This window comes from Lonchura striata, chromosome 5, assembly GCF_050655825.1.
Source record: "Lonchura striata isolate lonStrDom1 chromosome 5, ASM5065582v1, whole genome shotgun sequence".
NCBI lineage: Eukaryota > Metazoa > Chordata > Aves > Passeriformes > Estrildidae > Lonchura > Lonchura striata.
In genome coordinates this window covers 8,914,093-8,935,934 of record NC_140707.1, presented here as the reverse complement: position 1 = coordinate 8,935,934, position 21,842 = coordinate 8,914,093, and the positions used below count along the sequence as shown (strand labels likewise).

Here is a 21,842-nt window from a genome sequence, read left to right as displayed (position 1 = left end):
GCTTTGTGAACACTTAGGCTTTCTGACATAAGTAAAGTCTTACCTTTAAAACTCTCAAGAATTACACTAATAAATTCTTCTGTGCAAGCCTGTTACGGGTAATGATATCTCTGTTATTTGTTTTCAATTACCCGTGCAAATTTGAATTTAGACAGCTGGTTTCAGAGGTACAGCAATTCCCTCTTTCACTTCACTGTCTAGAATATCAGTCACTTGATTGTGAGCCATGTTTACTTCAAACTCTTTGCTTCATTATGTTGTAGCTTAGCACTGACATGAAATTAGGGCATTCTAATACATACCAATTGTACTGCCTCTTGTTCAGAAAACTAACTGTCCAGTTTGTGCTAGCATTATTTATTCAATTTATCTCTACCAGACTCCTGTGGTCATGTACGTAATAGATTATAAATTTACTTAGGTTTCACAGATCTTTCAGGATTCTTGCACTTTAGTCCCTCTGATCTATCAAATCAGCCTTCTCTAGCTTTTTGTTCTGTACCCACGTAATGAAAGTTCAAGGTTAAAATACATTTAATATTGGTATATTAAAATTTCTATCAAAATTTCAGTCTCTGCAAAAACTTGTTTAGCTCATAAGAATTCCAGGGAAAGGAAGAGGGAGTTTTGTGCATCTAATAAAAAAAATATTTAATCTGGTGATTTTAGGTCTGACAAACCTTGATAGATTCTGCTGTGTAGGCATGTGAAAACACAGCAGTAACAGCTGCATTTTCTAAATTTCTCAAGATATTTTTGCGAACATTTGAAGAATCACAGGTGTAGTGTTCAACAATTGCTATTCCCAAACAAGGGATAAGTCTTTTAAACTTCAGGTAATTAATTGAAAGGTAGTTATTACCAGGTAGGCATTGTCTTCAGTTAACTCTGCCTGTTAAGAAATGCAGGTATCTGGGAGGCAACAGATAAGATTGCGTCCATTGTACATTAATTTTTTTCCTTAAAAGCGTAACACAACCACAAATACCAAACTGACATTGATTACGCTGAGCTGTAAGGTGAGACTTGTCTGTCCATTTTTTTTTCTTTATCTTGATTTCAGCCATTATTTTTTAGTTTAAATTGGTGATGCTTTTGGAGAAGGAACTTCTCTAAAAGATTCTAGGGAACCACAAAGCATCTTAGTTTAATAGGCTTTACGTTCAGAGTCGTGAATTCAAAACATAAGATATATTTCAAAGAAGGAAGCTCACTACTCAAGGTTCAGTTTTTACTATGCTTTCCTTTAAAGTCATCTTGCATGAGTGGATGTCAAGATGTAGAAATATTAAGGTATTAACACACCTATTTTAAAATGTGTGACAGGTGCTTTTCCAGCATCAGCACTCTACGCACGGAAGGACTTGCTTCAGAGACCTGTGCATGTTGCTACTAAAACTTTCCAAGGCCTGAGAATATTTGTGAATGACGAGCTCCATGAACTCCTTATAGGGCTGAAGACAGCTGAGAAATTTCTGAGGCCTGGAGGTCGCCTTGTAGCCCTGTCCTTTCATTCCCTGGAAGATCGTATTATCAAACGTTTTCTTCATGGCATTGACATGACAGAAAAGTACAACCTTGGTTCAAAGCAGAAGATAAGACAGGCTCTGAAAAATGCCTCCAAAGGAGAAGACGCACAAGGATCTCCCTGTGGAAAATCCAACTCGAAGTGGATTTCTATACAGAAAAAAGTTCTCACACCCCAGGCCAAGGATATTCAAATAAACCCAAGAGGAAGGTCGGCCAAGCTAAGAGCTGCTATTAAACTCTAAACCAAAACATATGGTTACATGATTGTATCATTTCCTTCAATTCTATTTGCCAGAATGCTAACTGGACAGATATTGTCAAACTGAAAAAATAAAATGAGTGCTGTAAAGTTCTTTCTTACTTTTGTGCTTTTTTTTTGTTAGGAATGGTACAGAGCATAAAAATGCAAATTAAATGCATGTAAGTGGGTGTCACTAATTATTCAATACTCTAATTTTATATTTTAAAAGAGCATCAGACACCAAGTTTATAAAAATTGCAGGTTTGATGTATTTGTAGTATTCCCTTTAGATTAATTTCAAAATCCTGGCATTTACAGTCTAAATTCAGTAGCTAATTGAGACATATTTTTCTGGGGGTAATGGTGGATATCACACACGTAATTCAGATGTCTGGTTTAGTCTAGAGTAAGTTTAAACTAACCTAAGAAATCTTGCTATTCTCTCTATCCCAGCTAGATTGTTACAGGAATACCTATGAGACAAGAGCTAGTTCTTAAATAAAGTGATATCAGCATGCCATGTTCAGTCCAGGAATTTGTAAATGGACTCCTAGCTTTTTTAAAATAAGTATTTATATCTGAGTGACCACCTGGTTGTTTAATGATTGATAATTGTATAGAATACCTGTGTCTTGGGGGGAAAAAAGAGTTCTTATAAAACCACTGTTGGCACTTGGACGCTACAGTAAAGCAGTCAGATTTGTACTTGACCATCTGAATTTCTTCCTGCAACCACAACTTCTGTGCACAGATCCACTGCAACTTTTAGGTTTCGATGGAATTATACCCTTCAAAAAAACTCTTGTGGGTTTTGTGAAGTATTCTCCTTTGCTGGTGATTGTTTATTAAGAGCTAAGTATTAAATTATTTTGGGGAAGGCCCACTCTTAACTAGCTTTTTGTTTGGCTGCTATACTTGGTTGTAGAACATTTAACATAATTTCTTGTATAGTTACTATGAATTAAATTTAGGTTTGGGTTGATATTTTATCTTAAAAGATCACTGGTTTTCTAGTTTTATTTGCTACAAATGAATGGAAAATAGTACAAGTTTCAACTTCTTTGACCTCTGACTAATCTCTTCAGGAAAAAAAGTCTTAATTTAGATGATCAAATTGGTACCAGGATTTCATTTGTGATGTCTGAAACTTGGTTGGTAGAATAAAAAAAAAAAGTAATTTCTGACTCAGTTAAATGACTACTACACTGGCTTCTGAGCAACTGACTGGATCATCCTGAACTTGACTTTTCAAGCATCTTGTTTGTGTTGATGTAAATGATTACTTCCTGGTAGCTTTTGGGATCATATTGACACAAGTTGATATTTAGGTTCACTGTCTAATAGACAGTATAGTGAAATAGCTGGATATTGTTTAATTCCTTGGTAAAGGTAAGTCATACAATGTATTCTTAGATATAGATGATAACATCTATCACTAATCTGAAATAAGATAAATTATGATGGGCATTTCATTCTTTTCTGAAATTTCAATATTTTTCCACTAGCTTAATTGTACATGCTGCTTAAATAAAACATTCCACTTCAAATGATATTGCTTACTCTTGTCATGTCTCAACTGTTGTTGAGACAACAGACTGTACACTAAATAGACTTTTTTTGTGTGTGCGTACAAACATTAAATATAAATAGCTAAGGTTATTTTTAGCTGAGATTTCATACTGAACTGTATTTCAATTGTAGATTTGAAAAATTGTGCCTCCAGCATAGGCTCAGTGTAGTGCCATGCTGTGTCTTCTTCAGGACACACTTCAGGGAAAGACCATCCAGTTATTATAGCAGAATTGATGCCTCAGAAATTACATGAAAGCATTAAAATTCCTTATGCTTAAAACAGTGTTTAAAATCCACACTTCTCACACCTAAATTCAAAGGCACAGTTTCTTAGGAAAATTGAAGTACTGCATACAGGATTGTGTAAATATGCTCCCTCATTCAGGAAAAGAGGCTTTTATTTACATTTATGTTGGAGTTGCACAACCAGGACAGTATGTAATTTGCTGATTTTTTTTTTTTTTCCCTTTAGAGGGTCTGTTTCTGCCCACTCAGCATCTCCTCACTTTCAGCTTTAAACCTGACATATAGAGAGTTAACCTCTGCTTACCTGAAAAAAACACCTTCTGGTTTCCCAGAAACATCTCTGGATATATTTGCTTAAAGCCTTCTTGTACCTGTAAGCATTTCACTTCATTTCATAAAAAAATGGGGACTTTTTACGCAGATATGCAGCAACAGGGAAAAGGAAAATGGTTTTAGTTAAAAGATGGAACTAAAGAGGATTTAACTAAAAGAGGAGAGATTTAACTTTACCCAAAAGGTGGTGAGGGTCTGGAACACTGCCCAAAGGAGCGGTGGCTGTGCTATCCCTGCAGGTGTCCCAGGCCAGGCTGGGTGGGGCTCTGAGCAGCCTGGACAGTGGAAGGTGTCCCTGCCATGGCAGTGACAGGGAATGGACGATCCTTAAGGTCCCCTCCAACCCAAACCACTCTGACATTGTGTCTGCAGAGCACACCTGAAATCTTTCTAATGTGGTGTGTGTGGCGTGTTACTGAGATTAACTGCTGTTTTCCACTGCTGAAAATTATATTTGAGGAGGAGATGGCGTCTGGTGGCAAACATCTCCCTGCAAAGCAAGACTTGCTGTCAAGGTACCAGTGATCACTCCAGAAACTTCCATTCAATGCACATTTTAATCCAGCCAAATGCAAGCTCATCTATCTATCAGGAAAGAAAAAAAGACTGTGGGCTGTGTTCTCAGGGAATATGAAGAGGATGTGGTCCTGTACACAACAGGAAGGGTAGAAACATCCAACAGATGCAATAATTGTGGAGAACATCATGTGGTAGTTCTGGTGCCATGCAATATGTGCAGGCAGAGCACGTTGCTGAAGAGTGTATTTTTTCATGTTAACGCTTTACAAGAGTGGGAAAAAATTAAAAAGGATAAAACTCACCCATAATTATTTGCATGTGTTGCAAACATGCTTTCTATTGAATTTAATAGATAACAGGATTTAATTAGTTAATCCAAATTTTTGTAGAAGTTGGTATGCTGTCAGAAGTACCTGCCTGGTAAAGAATTTTGCATAGAATAATTATTTGAAAAGCAGACACACTTATCCTGTGACTACAATATTTTTAATAAAAAATCTGTACATTTAAAACATAATTTAACAATATAAATACAATTGTCTGCATTTACAGCCAATGAGGGCCTACTGACAATTCTTTTTCTTTTCCTGAAGAAAAAGAATTAGTTTCATTGTTTCATAATGGAAGTAATATTAATATATGGAATTAATATCTCTCCAGTTTTGGTTGTTCAGGGATTTTTAGCTTTCACAGTGAGTATTTTATCAGTAGTCTTTTACAGTCATATCTGCCAAGATTGCCTTACCTTGAACAAAATCCCAGTCTGAAACGTGAGTTTCTGTGCTTCACAGAAGCGTAGGTATTTGTGTGTGTAGGTATTTGAGAGATGGCAGCTGGAAGGAAAGGGGTACAAATGGGAAAATGCTGACTTCAGTGGACACTCTTGGCAAGTGCCTCTTCCAGCAGCAAGTGTTGCATCAGCTGTTTTGCATTCTGCTTTCCAGAGTAGCGTTTCTATGATTATTAATGACTCATATAATTGCTCTAAGATTACTTTTTGTACTGGGGAAGGCGTGGTGTTAATTGGAGAGCTGATGCTCCTGAGCAGTGTAACAGCAGGGAGGAGAGCTTTGCCCTCAGGAAAGGTGATGGGCAGGGGAGGGAGCATGGCAATAAGAAGTCTTAGACACAGATTGTTGGCATTTGATTAATTTAAATTTTAAAATAACTTAGTTGCTTTAAGTAATCAGTCATGACTCACTGGTTTTAGTATCTCTGTGCAAAAGTACTGGTGAAAAATGAGACAAATTTGAATAAACAGAGAAGTAATGAATTCATAAGTCGGTTTTTTGCTGTCCATCTTACTTAACATCTTTAGCAACAGTAAGAAAGGGGCTCAGGCCTGCTTTCCTTGTGCTCTTCTCCAGAAGGAGCCCTTCAGCAGGTGTAGTATCATTTACAGCAGGATTTTGAAGAGCATTCAGTGGAGGACAGGAGTCAGTCTTTATATCCATACATTTACTTTTTCATAAAGCACCTGCTTAAAACTTATCCATGAGTTAAAATAATATGAAATTAAGTTTGTAAGTCTTTCAGAAATATAATCAAATGCAGAGGCCATTTTACACTGGAGTTATACTGCAATTAAAGCAGGATTTTGTGGATTAATTAAGACTTCATTGCTACAAGTGAATCTTGCAAATAATTTAAATGAATGTAGAACAGCTTTTTCCCTTCCCCTTCACCCAGACCCTGTAGAAGACAAATTAGAAAAATATGCTGCATTTTAAAGATACAGGCAGTAAAGTTGAAAAGTCTTTAAAAAGTTTCTTTACGAGGTTGATATCCAGTTTTAACAAAATTTCACAAATGCAGTATTGTATTACTTGTTCTGTTCATTGCTGGGTTTGGCCTGTTTGGGGATAAACAGCTCAGTGTCTGCACGTGGATGCTGAGCATGGTGTCTCATGCACAGAGATGATAGTGGGGAGGTAAATATGTTTCTAAATATGATCTCTGTAGTTTTCCCTCTGTCTCCTCTGCAGTTAGGATTGTGTTTACCTTTCTGGATCCTCTTTAAGCTTAAGGTGAATGAGAGGGAAGGGCTTTTCTTGTTTTGTTGAAATGTAAAACCTGCCTTAGAAGTAGATTAAAACTAATACTATATAATACTTTTCTTCTTGACATATTTCATTGATGGCATGCCATGTGTTTCAGTATTGCTATTACATCACTAAATCAGGAAAAGGGGGAAATATTTGTTCATGGGAAATGAAAGCTAAAAATTCAGAGCAAGTTGTCAGCTGTCTAAATTTCTTACTGACATAGATATATTTATAAAAACTAAGAATTTCTTCATTGTACCTTGATCTTCTTGATCTTATTCTTCCTGTTGCTTTAACAAGTTTAATTTGATTGGCTGTTACGGTGAAAAACAAGCCAGAGGGATTTTTTTAATTTGTTTTTATGGTTGCAAGTTTAAACTTGACAGCTTGTGTATAGATGTCTTTCTAAAGGAGAAAACTGGAGATACAGCTCCCTCTGTCTGTCCTGGGAGTACCTCTGGTGTCTTTGGAGAGCACCTGCAAATGATCAGAGGAAGAGCATCTTTATTGCCAACATGAAAGTGCAAGAAGAAAACGTGGGGATAACTTATTTTACAGGTCAGCAGTTGATTAAAGTTAACTGGAACTTTAAAAGAACAAAGGTCATGTTCTTAGCTGAAAATACCTCAGTGGAGATGCCTAATTCAAAATACAGAAAAACAAACGCGTGCAGTTTCTCAAAATTTAAAATTAGATTATTATTAGAATGAAATATATATGTATAAAAGTTTTGTCTATTCTTTAGTGCCCATACCAATTTTTGCAGACATAACAGTGGCAAATACACTTTATGTTTCTGACCATTCATTTAAAAAAGATTCCTAAACTGTGAAACATTAGTGAATATGACAGAAACTGGAATGAAAATAAGTGACACTATATAAATCACATCTTAACATTTATACATGCCAGAATACCTAAATAAAAACTTAGGTTTTATATACTCTATTGTCATCTCTTCAGTTCCAGTCTGTGGATGTGATTCTGGCAAAGACAATATAGAAAATACAGTCTGTCTGGGTTTGTATTTGTGCTGAAGGTACACTAGAGCTCGAAATAGGTTTCTGCTAGACTTACAGTGTTATTAGAACTTTATATTAGCTGTAATTATACTAATGATATTAACATAGCATTAACAAGGTCATTGCACAAGTTAGTAACTGTAAAACAAAACCTGAAGCATCATGATAACTTGTACACTAAAGTGTGTGGAAGCTTAGTAATCACTTAGTCATCAACATTTCAGGCTAGGAAAGCTTCATTTTTAATTTGAACATTATTTTAAGCTCATCCCTCCACATGTTTCTTGTAAATTATATATATATATATATATATATTTTTTTTTTTTTTTAATCAAGTAGTTTCACATGGAGGAACATCTCTTGCAGAGGTTGCTAAGAACTGAAATAAGAAGTACTGACAGTCTTGGCTGGTAAGTGTGTGAACATGGAGATATCATGAAGCTGTGTTGTAATGCAGCACAGAAGTTACATTCTCAGGAGAAATGACACATGCATGCCTGTTAATGCCTGCACAGCCTGCAAGCCTGGTCCTGCAGCCTGCAGCTGTGCCTCCAGCCTTGCTCTGCAAGCATGGAACTGTGGAGGTTGGAAAAGACCTTTCAGTCATCCCAGCACTGCCCAGCCCATCCCTAAACCCATCCCCAGTGCCACAGCAGGCATGATATGGCTCCAAATCCCTCCAGGGATGGTGACCCAGGTGCTGCTTTGGGCAGCCTGCTCCAGTGTTGACAATATGCATGATGCCTTCTCTCTCAAGTGGCCCAAATGGAAACTGAAACCTTGGTAAGCAGTGGGAGCTGACAGAGCAGGGGTTAAGGTCAGTAGGCTGATTGTGGGCTTCTTTGGAAGAGAAAGGACTTGAAACTCTGCAAAATGAGGTCCACTGAGTATGGGGCAGTGCAGGCTGACGGCCAGCACTTGTGTGATAGTGACTAAATGTGATGAGGTGAATTAAACCAGTCCTTGGTGTGGAGGCAGGTTCACTGGTGTAGAGTGTACTGCATTCCAGAATGGCTTAGTGGGTTTTAGACAGCTAAAGTTAGGAAAATTGTAACAAAAATCCTTGGAATTGAAGCTTGTGTATTTCTTTTAACTGCCTCTCTTTGGGAAGGCAGGAGGATGACAGAAAAATTACTTGAGACAAAAGGGTATTTTGTCTCTAGTGTTGCTGCACCTTTTACAGATAAAAGAAGCTTCCACTGTTGTAAAAAATATTACCTCTATACATAAACAGCATACATCCTGTAGTTCTCACTGCTACTCAGGTGTAGTACTCGCTTTACAAACTGGAAATGTGAAATTATAAAATAGTAGATTAATTAAATGGGCTTGGCAGATGACCTGCCATGTATTTGTACTGCACTTGACAGTATTCTAAAGCAAAGGTGATGAAGGGATGGTTGGGCATTTGTCACACCAGCCTGTCCACCAGGGCCCTGCCTGTTTCCCATGTCTGTGTCTGAAGTAAACACAGCAGCACTGGGCTGCAGCCTGCACACCTGGGCAGGAGCACTGCTGGAGCCAATACTGTGATGACTGACTGGCAGGGAGATTAAAATCTCAGCCTCCCCTTAAAGTGTGCAGGTATCTTACTTCTTAGAGCACTGACTTAAGGCTTTATGAATAAATCTCTAGTTATTTGGAGAAGAACATATCACAGGCTCAGGACAGGGTATTTTCTGGTTGTTGTTTGGACTTGGTAAGTTCTGCTCCTCCAGGCAAGCTGGCTATTGTTCTTTTAAATTTAAGTGAAACAGCAGCAGCAGTCAGCATTTGTCTCTGAGACAAAAATAATTATTGAATCTATTGCAGTGGCCATTAGATCCAGTTGTATACCAAAGGGAGTACAGCCCTCCATAAATACCACATTTCTCAATAGTTCAGTACTTCAGCAGCATATTTAAAATACTCTTTCACAGTTTATACACACCCATAGTTACAGTTGGCAAATATTTTACTTGATATAGTCAAGTTCTAGCTGCTTTCAGGATTCTGTTTCACTTTAGCACTCTTTGTACAGAAAAAAAATGTTATAAAGTGGTTGGGTTTCCAGAGAAAAGGCAATGCATTCTTTTTTTCAAATATAATCTTGAGCGAAGAGAACTTTGCATGGCTTTGTTTAGTTTTGGGGTTTTTTTGTTTGGTTTGTTTGTTTGGGGGTTTTGGATTTTTTTTAACTTTGATGAGGAAATAAAGATCTAAGAATTTCTGCCATTGTTTCTCCTTTGAAATAATTCATTATTTGTCTTAGGGATACAGAATTAATGTTGTCTGCTAAATAGAACTAGTGACTATCATTCATGTTGCCCCTTACACAGGGTGCCACCTGACCTGGCATTACTCCCAGGCACTCCATATACCAAACAGAATATCAAGCATTCCTCAGCAGGCATTCCCAGTCTGTTCCTCTTCATTTAGTAGTGAGGCTGTGCAGTAACTGTGCTGAACTTGGGTTTTCTTTTCTCTAAGCTAAACCCTCACTTGTAATTCTGCTTATTCTTGCATGAAAAGTTATGAGATGATGCTGTGTTCAAGTCACTGTGTCAGATTCAGTGCTGACAACACTCATTACCTCTGCTGTAAATGGTGCTCCAAGTTTTCCCATGGGCATGAGAATATCAATTTTCCTGAAACACTAATGCTGAATTCCAGCCTTCATGGCAGCAGAGAAAACCATGCAAATTAAAGTCCTTTATCCTTCCCAGAACTATGTATGATAGTAAATTATAATCCTTCTGTATTTCTCTTTTCAATTTTCTCTCTTTCCCTCCTTTTAACTTTTACTTTACTCCTTTCCACCCTCCATCCCCTCTCATTTCCCTCAAGATAGCCGTACCATTTTTGGCCCCTTGCTTCTGATTTTTAGGAACTGCAGTTCTTTCCATCCTCCCTTGCCCTCTGCCATTCCAGAAGGTGTATGCAAAGGTTTGAACTGTAAGAAAAAAGGTTCCTTGCTATGTCCAGCTTATGTGTGATTTATCAGCTAATCAGGTCAACATCAACACACCAATTTTTGCTCTCTGAATAATAAAGGCCTCTCTTAAAAATGAACCTTTATAGATGCATCCTTGAAAGTACACTTTATGTCCTGTGAGGAATTTTGAAAGGATTTGAGGCAGGACCTCTGAGTTGTTTTTGATTATGGGATTTATTTTTCTTATTTTCTACACAGGCAGGAAGGGTGAGTTGGGCTCACATCTTCACTGCGTGGCTCAGAAGGTCACAAGACCCTAAGTTACAAGACCTTTTAAGGATTTATTGACCAACAAAATGCTGCCAACAAGGATATTTATGGTTTTGACCCCATCCTTAAATATTTTGTCTTATGGACCCCTGCTAAAGTGCAAGCTTTCTTGACACACAAACCTACAGTACTGCATTCTAAATTCCTTGTTACCTTTGTAACTACTTTTATTTTTTCTGTATCTGGAACTCTAAAACACCAAACTTTCCTTTTCTTAGCTTAACGTGTCTCTGCTTTAAACTATAAATCCACACTCTCGCTTCTAGCACCTCAGTTTGGGAGCCTTTTCCAAGGTCCCAGATCAAATCCTGGGTTTAATTCTAAGCTTTGGCTCACAGGCCCAAAGTCTTGAGAGTTCCCTGCATTTCAGATTCCACCAATATTCCAGTAAGTTTCTTGCTGAACTTAAATGATTTCATGAAAATATTTATAAATCCAGCTTTGTAATCACAGTTTTTGCCAACGAGCGATTTCCTTAGTCTTGAACGCCAGGTCAGTCCATTTCCAGAGGAGGCTGCTGAGTGGCAGGAGGCACTTGGCCAGAACCAGACTGACTTTGGGGACAGCTCTGGGGGGCTGGAGATTTGGGTGCAGAGTTTGCCTGCTCCTCATGCTGTCCCTCAAGCAACCCTGCGAGACAAAGCAGGAAGATGTCTGGGTGTGGCTGGCTCTGGCTCTCAGCTGCAGCCTGCAAGGACTGTTCAGTGCCATTGAGAGCTGGAGGATACCTCTGGCAGTACGTGGTGTAATTGGTGATAGTGCAATTTAAAGTTGCCTTGGGTAGCCATAAAGATTGAGGGTTGTTGTTGGATAATGAGGATCATTTCATCATTCTCAGAAAGAGTAATGCACATGGCTTTTTTTGGGCAGGGTAAATTGGAGGGCTATATCTTCTGCAGTGGAGAGAAGTGTTTCATTTGAAAGATGGTTCCTTGGGAATATCTCTTCCAGTGATTAAAGTTGAGATATAATTCAAATTGCCTGAGTCATGCTTCTGTATTTTCCCCAAATTATGCCACGCTGGTGGGCAGTTAGCAATTATATGGGATCTGTCCCTGGTGTTAAATTCAGCAGCTTGAAATGCTCTAAGGCTTTAAAGTGTTGTTGGGAGAAAAGTTGAGAAATGTTAGCATGTGTGTGACTGGTATCCAGTTGGCTTTAATAATAATTATTATTAGCTCTACTTGCATTCATTGCAGCCACTACTTCTTTTCCAAAGTCCAGGGAGAAGGGAGTTGCAGCCTACTGCATGCCCTGACAGCTTTTCATGACAGAATGGGGCAATAGCACAAAAATAATATTTTCCTTATTGCAGCAAAATGCAGAGGTAAAGTTTAGGCAGGCCTGAAGGGTTTTGAGATGCCTGAATGTGACACAAAAAGCTGTGACTTCACTTAAAATAATGATCTTAAATCCACACAACCTGTAATTACTTGATGTGAATTTGTTTAATAACTCATTTAGTAAAAACTGTGCAGATGAATGTTACTCCTGGAAATGAAAGCAATTTAGTTAAAGCAGAGCTATTAGTCCTTGTTCAACAAAAATTTATTAGCTTGGCAGAGCCTATGTTGCAGCTGGGGCAAAGAAACCACTTCTCTCTCACAACCTTTTTTCTTCAACAGGCTAACCTGTCTGGAGCAGCCTGGGTTTCCATCAGACTTAATAGCTCATCAGCTGACTTTCAAGTGTGTCAGACTGTCATTAAATACCAATTCATGTTTTATCTTCACCTGCTTTCTTTGCAATGCCTGCAATTGTCTCTTTATAGCAATCATAGCAGCTATCCTTCTATTTAGAATGATTTAAAGTAGTATGTGATGAGCAGCAGAGGAGCACACCACCTTAAAATAAATCAGAAGGAGCTGACAGGCACAGTTTTGGCAAAAGCAATAGTTTGGGCTTTGGTCCAATAGTGAGTTGGCTTGGTCCAAGAGAATAAAGATTGTAGTCTTTCATGTGAAAATGCCATGGAGCCCCTCTCCAGCAGCATCTCAAGAACTATTTCTCATCTCCCCTGAGTTTTTATCTGCTGGAGGGTCGGTGATCTGTGACAGATATCTGTAAATAGAAAACCCTATTGATGTAGGGTTCGTTTTATGCAGATATTAGCTGGCAAAGATGTTAATTCTCCTCCACACTGAATGTAAAACATTGCTTTTTCTATCTAGAGAGAGGGAAAAGATGAAAGTGAGGGGGGTTTTGGAGCATTTTTGAATAGCAGAGGTTAATAGGCTGGGAGTATGTGCTTTCCTTATTACCCTTGCTTCTTTCCTCTCATCCGCACTCATCAATAAATAAATAAGTTAATTAAAAAGCTGTTTCTAAGGGACAAAGTACAGCTCCTTAAGATGTATCAAAGTCTCAGTAAAAAAATTAACCACTGGCCTGGAGAAATCCACCCAGAGTTAGGGACGGATGAAAGCCCTCAGCTGTGCTGGTTTTTATTGTCACAATGAGCTGCACAAGTTGCAACAATAAATAAAGGGTATATCTCTGCACCAGGAGCCCATGGCAAGGCCCCTCATGCAGAAAACATGAGATGAAAATCCTATTTGCAAAAATATCCAGATATATATACATATTCATATATATACATGCACTTAATAATCCCAAGATTTGGAAATTTTCCAGATCACCAGGATGTGTAGGGAAAAATACTCAGAATCTAATTCAGTGCCCATGGGAGATTCTATCTGATGCTCAAACAGCAGTTTATGAAATGTGTGTCTGCATGCAGAAATGAGCACATTATTTACTATTTTAACACATTATTTAATGTGTTTTGCCAGGTTTTTATTGTTATGGCATCTCTTTTCCGCACTGCAAGCTGCCTGTGGCTGTTTTGCTCACCCAGGCATCCTCTCCTTCTCCTTGTCCATCAGGACCTTTGCTGACCCAACTTTGTGTCCCTTGAGAACAAAGCCACATTCTACTAGAAGTAAACAGTTCTGCTTGCAAAATGCAAGTTGGACTCTGGTGAGTGTTTTGCCTGTGGTTATTCCTTATATGGCTTATCTGCAGGGAATCAATTAAAAAACTTCAGTAGGACAAGCACAGGTCCTTGTGAAAGGGACTTGTGAAAAAGTCCTCATCTCTATCTCTGCACAGATTAATCAATTAGGTTGAATACTGATAGTCCCAAGAGTATTATAATTATATGCAGTGGTGTTAACAGCCAGGGAAAGTAGGTGCTGCTATTCAAGTACAGCCCAACACTGCAGGTGGCTTTAATGTAGCAGTAATTCACTCAACCCACAGCAATGCATTTTGTGAAGAGTAAATTGGAAAATTAAAAAGGTTTATTAGCAAGCTTACCTGAGAATTAAAGATGCACAGAATCCGAAACTGTTAAAACGTATTTTCAGAATGAGTGTTTTCCTTGGCCATGTAGATGGTCATTCAGGACTTTTGAGCCTACACAATAAATTAAAAATAACTGTGGTGAACACTTGTGGAGAAGTCCTCACTAGTGTTTCACAGGAGTCAACACATACTCATTAGTAGAAAAATTTAATTTTGCCTCCTTAGTTTTTAAAAAAAAATAAATAAGCAGTTGCAGTCACAGGCAGCAAAGAGTAGGTGATTGGTTCCTCTTATTTTTCTTTTTAATATGAATGTGAGACCTACAGCTTTGTGATTCAGCTTCATAATTTCCTCCCATTTAACCTAAGTGGCTGTTTTGGGAAAGATTCCTTTCCTTGAAATATAGTTCATGTGTGGGTTTAATATGTTCTTGCAGAAATTTATGATTACTTTCTTTTATAATCTTGGCAGAGTTTCAGTAATTATATCTTTCTTTATTTAAACTCTTCCAGGTCTTAAAACTAACAGTGTTATCACCTGCTTCAGCAGTCTACTTTCTTTAAACTTTCAGGTATTCTTTTCTAAATGAATTAAATTTGTATTTAAAAAAAAAAACTGTGGCACCTCTTGCCTGTATAAACAAATTCTGGTTTTCCCATTAATAACAATCCATCTGCTGTAGATATTTCCAGTGCTCTGTAATGGGGCTCATCCTCTTCTCACAGGGGAAGTAAAGTTGTCAGATTGAAGAAAAAATCTGTAGAGAGGCACTGCTAAAAGTGGTGCTGATTATTCCACGGGGCTGGAGTTATCTGAAACAGCAAATAGAGCATTTTTAAATTCCCTCACCTTCCAGTGTTTGTTAGGGGGATGAGGAAACTTCTGGTGCTCTTTATCTCATTAACCTTTTAGTCATTTCTGATGAAGAAAAAGGATAAATAGCATAAATATATAGTGATCATAAATGTGGGTAGACTTGTACATCTCTGTAGCTAGTTACAAATGGCATGCATATAGAGAACTAACTGACAACAGAGCTGTTATCAATAGTTACACCACAGTTTCTGCTGCAAAACTGTTGTGGCACAGCCTCAAAATGGTATTATAGCTCCAACTCCATCTTTATTGGCTTGTTACTTTGGCTATAGAATAAAACATCCACCACATTTCTAATAAAATTCTGGTTTGCGTGTATATGGAAGACCTTCTGTTGAGTAAAGCATCACTTAGGCAGTGAAATGCAAACTCAAGTAACTTGTTTGAAATTATGGTAATTACCACTCTTAAGGTCTTTATTGATGCTAAAGTCTTAATTGTAAACTGAGGGGATAAACACTTTGTCTTACACAGAGCAGCTTTCATGTGGTTGTACCATTTAGTTGCTGCTTTCCGAGAGCCAGTTTTTTGTCAAATTCTCCCTTTTTCCTGCATAAATCCTATTTCTCTCCTCTCTTCATGTTACTGAAATAAGGCAGAGCATGTTGGAAACTCTTAGCTTGTTGCTACTGAGAATATTGCACCTCTTCCAAATGATGACCATTGGAAAATGCAAATTACTTTCAGTCAGAATGCTGAAGGAAATAGAGTTGCCTATGTATCTGAAAAGAAGCATAGGTTTTTTTCAGTTTTCAAGTAGAAGCAAAGAAAATTCTACTCTTTTTTTCTGGACCCCAAAATGAAGATACAGGAAAAATAAGTGGAAGAGGTTTTGGCCATTCCTCCATCTCTGTTTCACTTTTCTTTACATTTCAGAGAAGCTCTGCAGGTGTTTTATATCAAATTTCCATTTTACAGAGATAATTGTGACAACATAAAGAGTGTTGCAGTGGCAAATACCTTCTGAAGTGTGTGAATTTGTTTACATCAGAGATCTCACAGGAGAGGAGGATTCTGGATGAATTCTACACTTCTTGTTTACCTGAGGACAAAATTCATGTATCTGTGCTGTTTTAACCAAATGAATTATATGTTTATGCAGGTGTGGTATGCAAACAGACATATCTGCATACATATACACACCATAAAGAAATATTTTGTCATTAATTACCATGGCCATCCTTAGGGTATTTGAGAAGATAAAGCCTCTTATTTCAAGAGGAAGAAGCCAGGCTAATGAAGGCAAGTTCCTATGTTAGTGGCTTGTAAGCCCTTAAATGTGAACAACAGTAATGGACTGCACTTTTTCATCCATTTATTGCAATATTGTCTTGCACCTGTGTCCATGTGACAGCTGAGGGACTGGCTCACAAAGAGAACAATTCCAAAGAATTGGGATATTGGCATATTGCAATGTGGAAAGAGAGATGGAAGAAATTCTGAGGTGGTTTGAAGGCAAAAAAGAGATAGAATAAATAGATGCAAGGGTGAATTTTATGGAAAACTTTATGTCACTGCCCAGGTTTTTCCAAAGGTGATGCATAGGTGGCTTTCCCAATCAGGCTTGATGAAGAAATGGCAACTATCGTGTAAAGATTTATTCTGTACTACCGGGGAATGAAATAAAAGAACACCATTTCTCATTTTAGGTCACTGGATTGCATTGACCTCTGGTATTTATGTTTGATACCTCAGGAGCTAGAAATGGAAAATGCTAGTAGAGTCACCTACTTTTTCCCAGCTGTGTTCTGTTGGGGTTTTCTTTTGACAATAGTGGGAACCAGCACACCCATTTTCTTCCCCGAAAGCCAAGGAGTTTATGGTATGTTTCCTGTCCATGTTCAGCTAATGTTTAGTTAAAAACAAGATGAGTCAATGTTTGTGCTGCATTGTGACGTGGCCATCGTTTGAAAGAGCTGTGTGTGAACAGGGGTGCAGAGAAAATAATGGAACTAATGCAACTAAAATGTCACAACAGGAGTGGCAAATGTCATTACTAAACTCCAGATTCTTCATCTGTGGTGTTTAAAATGTGTTTCTTTCACCTTTGTGAGGTGATTTTTGTCTATGTAGCGCTAATTTTGTAGTCTGTGTCGCACAGCAGAAGTCACAAGGAGGCCCTATGTTTTCTTAAGCCCTCTCCTGTAGTACATAACTTCCACTGACATGTGAGTGGTGCTGCAGAGATGTTCTGGGCTGTAGCAAATTGCCAGATCTCCTCTGGAAAGACCCCACTTCTTTTGGAGCTGTTTGTCTGCAATGCTGCTGCTGCTGAGGAGCACGCTGAGTCACCGAGTGCAGATGTGGGCTCTGTCCTCCCATGGCTGTATCAATTATTCTTTCCTCCTCTATTGCTTAATGATACACCAACTCTGTGCATGACTCAGGGCTTGCCTTTGCCCCTGAACTATTCTTCTCTTTCTGAATCACAGCTTGGATTCAGGAAAGATGTGGAAAAGGGTAGAACGTGGTAGGGGTGATGCTTGAGGAGACCGCATTGTGCCGTCCTTGTAATATTAGGTGCCATTCTTAAAATGGCACTTTTCTTTAAACACATTTGTTATTAACACATGGAAAATGTAGTCTGGAAATGTTCAGCTTTATAGGAGCCACAGAAGCTCAGAATTTCTGTTGAACCTCTTGTAACCCGAAATGAGTTTTAGACTTAGATGAGATGTTTTCCTCATTAGCTGATTTGAGTGAGTTCAGAAACACTATACATAAAACCTTCCCTGCATGATTTTTCAGCATTAAATAACCTGAAGTGAAATAAAGGAAGAGCTGGAATTCTAGAAATTTTATTGGCAAAAGTCTCTTAAAAACTAAGAATTAAATACCCTGATAATCCACACTTGCTCATATCTTCATTTTTAGGTGTTTGAATGGCAGGCTGTTTTCTGGGGATTTTGTAGCTTTTCTTCTATCAACAAATAAATTTAGAAAGTAATCTAATGTGAATCACTAAGACTTTTAAATAAGATACATGGAATTTGTATCAGCCTACATAACCTGCATTGCTCATATGTTACAAACTTTTCCTGCAGTTTCTTCCCATCTTGTCCTACAAATTTGCAATGGCTTTAACATAAGGAGTGGGAAAAAAATGGAGGAAATAAAACCAGCAATGTTGGGGGTTACTGTCACTTTAAATGCCAAACTTTTTAATAAAGTGTTTTTCAAAGAATACTGATCAGGTTTTTTATTTTATCCAGTGGTAAGAGATTCAGAGGTTCAGGGTCTAAACCCAACATTAATGTTGCAACTTTAGTAATAATATACACACAACCTCATTCTTCTGTGTCTTTTTTTTTTTTTTTTTTTTTTGGGGTTTTTAAAAAAATTTCCTAAATGATAACACACACTTGGGAAAGTATTTGTTATGATCATTCAAATTATAAGTTTCTTGCACACCTTTGGAACTGATAACACTAGCATATAGTGTTTAAAGTGATGTCACTATTGGACACGAAATGAGTACAGAGAAGCTTGGTAAGTTCAAATGAGAAAAAGAGCCAATTTTATTTCTGACCTTACAATATATAGAATTCCAAAAGTGGCAGTGGATTGGAGGATGGAATTGCCACCTCTTCAACCACACTGGTCAAATCAACAGTCCATCAATTCTCTCCTCCCACAAAGAAGAATGCAAAATAATCATTATTAACATGAACAGTGCATGAGAACTCCAGTATAAATATGTAAACATCAGAAGGCATAGAAAACTTTTAAAAGAACTTTAAAACTTTCAAAATAACTATAAAAGAAAACTGAACACTTTTAAAAATCAGGGTAACAAGGTAGACGTTAAAAACCAAATATTCCAGGTTTTGCAACCTGGATCCTGATCAAGATTGTCTCTGCAGCAATGCAGCTTTGATGTTTCCGGGTCAAACACCTGAACAAATTCTATTTTGACAGCAGAAGCATGTCCATGATGAGGCTGTGCAAGATCAGGCTGCTGCTTTGGAACCTCCCTGGATGTGTCTCCACAGAAAATGGCCCAAATCCTTCCTAAACACTAATGGCAGGTTCAGGTTGGAGTTGTGTGTGACAGTAGTGTGACCACAGACACTTAAATCCTGCTGGGTGTCCTCCAAACCACTTCCAGAACTGTCAGCTCTAGCCTGGTGTTGACAGATGTGTGTGAAGAGGATCCTGTGGGCAGTGATGATGTGTGTGTCCTGAGCAGTGTTGGGGAGAACTGCACACAGGCCTTGGAGGGATACTGGGTAAGTTTGCAGATGATACAAGATGGGAATGAGCTGCTGACTCCCCTCAAAAGCAGGGAAAGCCTGCAGAGAGACCTCAACACATTAAAGAGATGTACAGTCAACAAGCCACGTGGAGTTCAGCAAGGGCAGTGCCAATTCCTGCACCTGGGATGGGGCAGCCCAGGTTGGATGTGCAGCCAGGAGCAGCCTCGTGGAAAGGGACCTGGGGTCCTGCTCCATGGCAAGCTGAATGTGGGTCAGCAGTGCCCTGGCAGCCAGGAGGGCCAGCCCTGTCCTGGGGTAAATCAGGCACAGCATCTCCAGCCAGGCAAGGGAGGGATTGTCCCGCTCTGCTCTGGGCTGGGCTGGCCTCACCTCGAGTGCTGGGGCAGTTTTGGGTGCCACAATATAAAAAAGGCTTGAGGCCATTAGAGAACTTCCAAAGGAGGCCAAGGGGAAGATCAAGGACCTTGAGGGGAAGGTGTGTGAGGAGAGGCTGATCTGCTCAGCCTGGAGGAGACTGAGGCCAGGCCTCAGGGCAGTTACCAATTCCTCCTGAGGGGAGCAGGAGGGGCAGGCACTGATCTCTGCTCTGTGTGACAGGACAGCACCCGAGGGAACGGCCTGGAGCTGAGTCAGGGGAGGTTCAGGCTGGAGAGCAGGAGAAGCTTCTTCCCCCAGAGCGGGGCTGGGCACTGCACAGGCTGCCCAGGGAAGGGTCACAGCACCAGCCTTCAGGACAGTTTGGACAATGCAAAGTGTTTGGGCACATATTGTGACTCTTGGTGTGTCCTGCCTACGGCCAGGAGTTGGAGTCCCTTTGAGTCCCTTCCAGCTCAGACTATTCTGTGGTTCTGTGATTCTGTGAATTGTGCTGTAGCTATGTTTTCTATGGCTGAGTTTCAGAGGGATTCCTTATGTGTCTGGTGAAATAATTTCACAGGTGAACTCAACTGCAGATGGCATCAACCTGTACAATAATCTAATCGCCTGTTAGCTGAGTTGCTGGGCATCTCAGACTCATCTGCTGGAGGCAGGCATTGGGCTGAGAGCTGCAGAGGTGGAGAAACTGGATGCACCTAACTGCACTGTGTGTTGAAAATGTAAGCCTGAAGTAGCCAAGTGACAAAAATCCTCTTGATATCTGAGAAAACACAGTCTGCTTGTGACATAGATCTTGGGAAAAAAAATCAAAAAGGAGAAGACTATAGAAAGGCTTGCAATAATCTTTGCTGTGTGTACTTTTGTGTGAACAATTACTTCATGCCCTTCTTCGTCTGATGTTCTGTGGAATAACCCATCCTTGCTGGGGGTACAAAAATACCAAGACAGAAGTAGCTTTACATCTGTATGTATCCAGCAGACTGAGAACACTTGATTTCTTCAGGTTGGTCTTATTCAGTAGAATTAATTCATAATCTGCAATTGTATTTTGAAATCTTGGATGCTGTCAAACTCTGGGGATTGTGAGGTGCCTTAAGGAACTAGGACATAGGCATTTCTAAGACTCCAGAGACTAATCAGATACGGAGAAAAAATTAGTTCAGAAACACATTGAACCCTCATTTAATTTTCATCTATGCTTCTATGGAATTACTTGTTTTTTTCAGGGGTATAAGGCTTCTGTGATTAAAAAAGAAAGAGCTGGACAAAGATTTGCTTGGCAAAATTTGAAACTCTCCAGCCCTGAGAGGTAAAATTATCGTGCCTGTGTTTCTTTATGTCAGCTATCTTTCTAGTGGTTTTATTAACTTTCCTACTACTTAAATAATTTTCTGCTACATGTAAGTTAAGGAAAAGCGGCCAAAAACCTCACTATGGTTTCTGACAGATTCTGTCAATCATAATAATATGCTCAGAGTAGAGCAGCTCTTTCACAGGAGGGCTTATTCACACATAGAGGGATGACTAAGTGTACAGCAAGATGCATGGTTACATGCTACATTATATTAAAAGAGAATATTCCACTTTTAATTCACCCCTTCTATCAGATCTAGAGATGTGCAGTCACTCAAGGGGCTGCTGTAGTGCCTAAGAAAATCTAACCAGCTACTCAGGAGCTCTTCTGCCCTAGGCAAGACTGGATCCAAGCAATGTCTGCATGAGCATGTGCCTCATATGCCCAAAGAGGCAGGGAAAATGAGAGCTGTTTTTTAAAAACTAGAGTTACCTGTTGGTGGGTAGACTGGAGCAGTTGTCATCGTGGAGTGACGGCTGCTCAGCTCTGTGGTCTTCCTGGGTGTGCTGGAGCCTTGTAAAGGCTCTGGAGCTAAGAAGGGAATTCAGGCTTCTCTGAAGCTGTTAAGGCAGGCATTGACTGCTGTGTTAGACTGAGGGCTCAGCACCACCTGTGAGTGTGATCCTGCACCACAGGGTGCCAAATTCTCTTCTGTCCCCTACCTCCACCTAGGACAAGCTCCTGTGGCAGAGTGGAAATGATCAGGAAATTCTGACCAGAAATCAGAATGTGTTTTCTCATGTGTTTTCTCATGGCATCACTTCCCATGGCATCACTTCAATGCTTTGTGTTTCCTTGCACAGAGCCATGGAACGGCCTGGCTTGCAAGAGACCTTCAAGGTCACCTCCTTCCCACCCCCTGCCATGGGCAGGGACTCCTTCCACAGGACCAGGCTGCTCAGAGCCCCATCCAGCTTGGCCTTTAACCCTTCCAGGAATCCAGGGGCACCCTGTGGCAG

The 21,842-nt window shown here is 39.3% G+C and overlaps 1 protein-coding gene and 1 long non-coding RNA gene across 6 annotated transcripts in view; one reads left to right on the top strand and one right to left on the bottom strand.

The window, feature by feature from the left end:
- METTL15 (methyltransferase 15, mitochondrial 12S rRNA N4-cytidine) overlaps positions 1-1,879 on the top strand; it is a 77,097-nt gene extending 75,218 nt beyond the window's left edge. For all 5 annotated transcript variants that reach the window (XM_031505084.3, XM_085581229.1, XM_085581228.1 and 2 more), the window contains one exon: positions 1,327-1,879. In XM_031505084.3, the coding sequence (XP_031360944.3) occupies positions 1,327-1,772 (446 nt within the window). In that variant the 3' untranslated portion in view covers positions 1,773-1,879. The remainder of the gene's footprint in view (positions 1-1,326) is intronic.
- Positions 1,880-2,743: 864 nt separating this feature from the next.
- Positions 2,744-21,356, bottom strand: LOC146767221 (uncharacterized). The gene is made up of 2 exons (XR_014955931.1): positions 14,071-21,356; positions 2,744-6,963 (listed from the first exon to the last, which is right to left on the bottom strand). It is a non-coding gene; the product is annotated as an uncharacterized LOC146767221 (long non-coding RNA).
- Between the last annotated feature and the right edge of the window lie 486 nt (positions 21,357-21,842).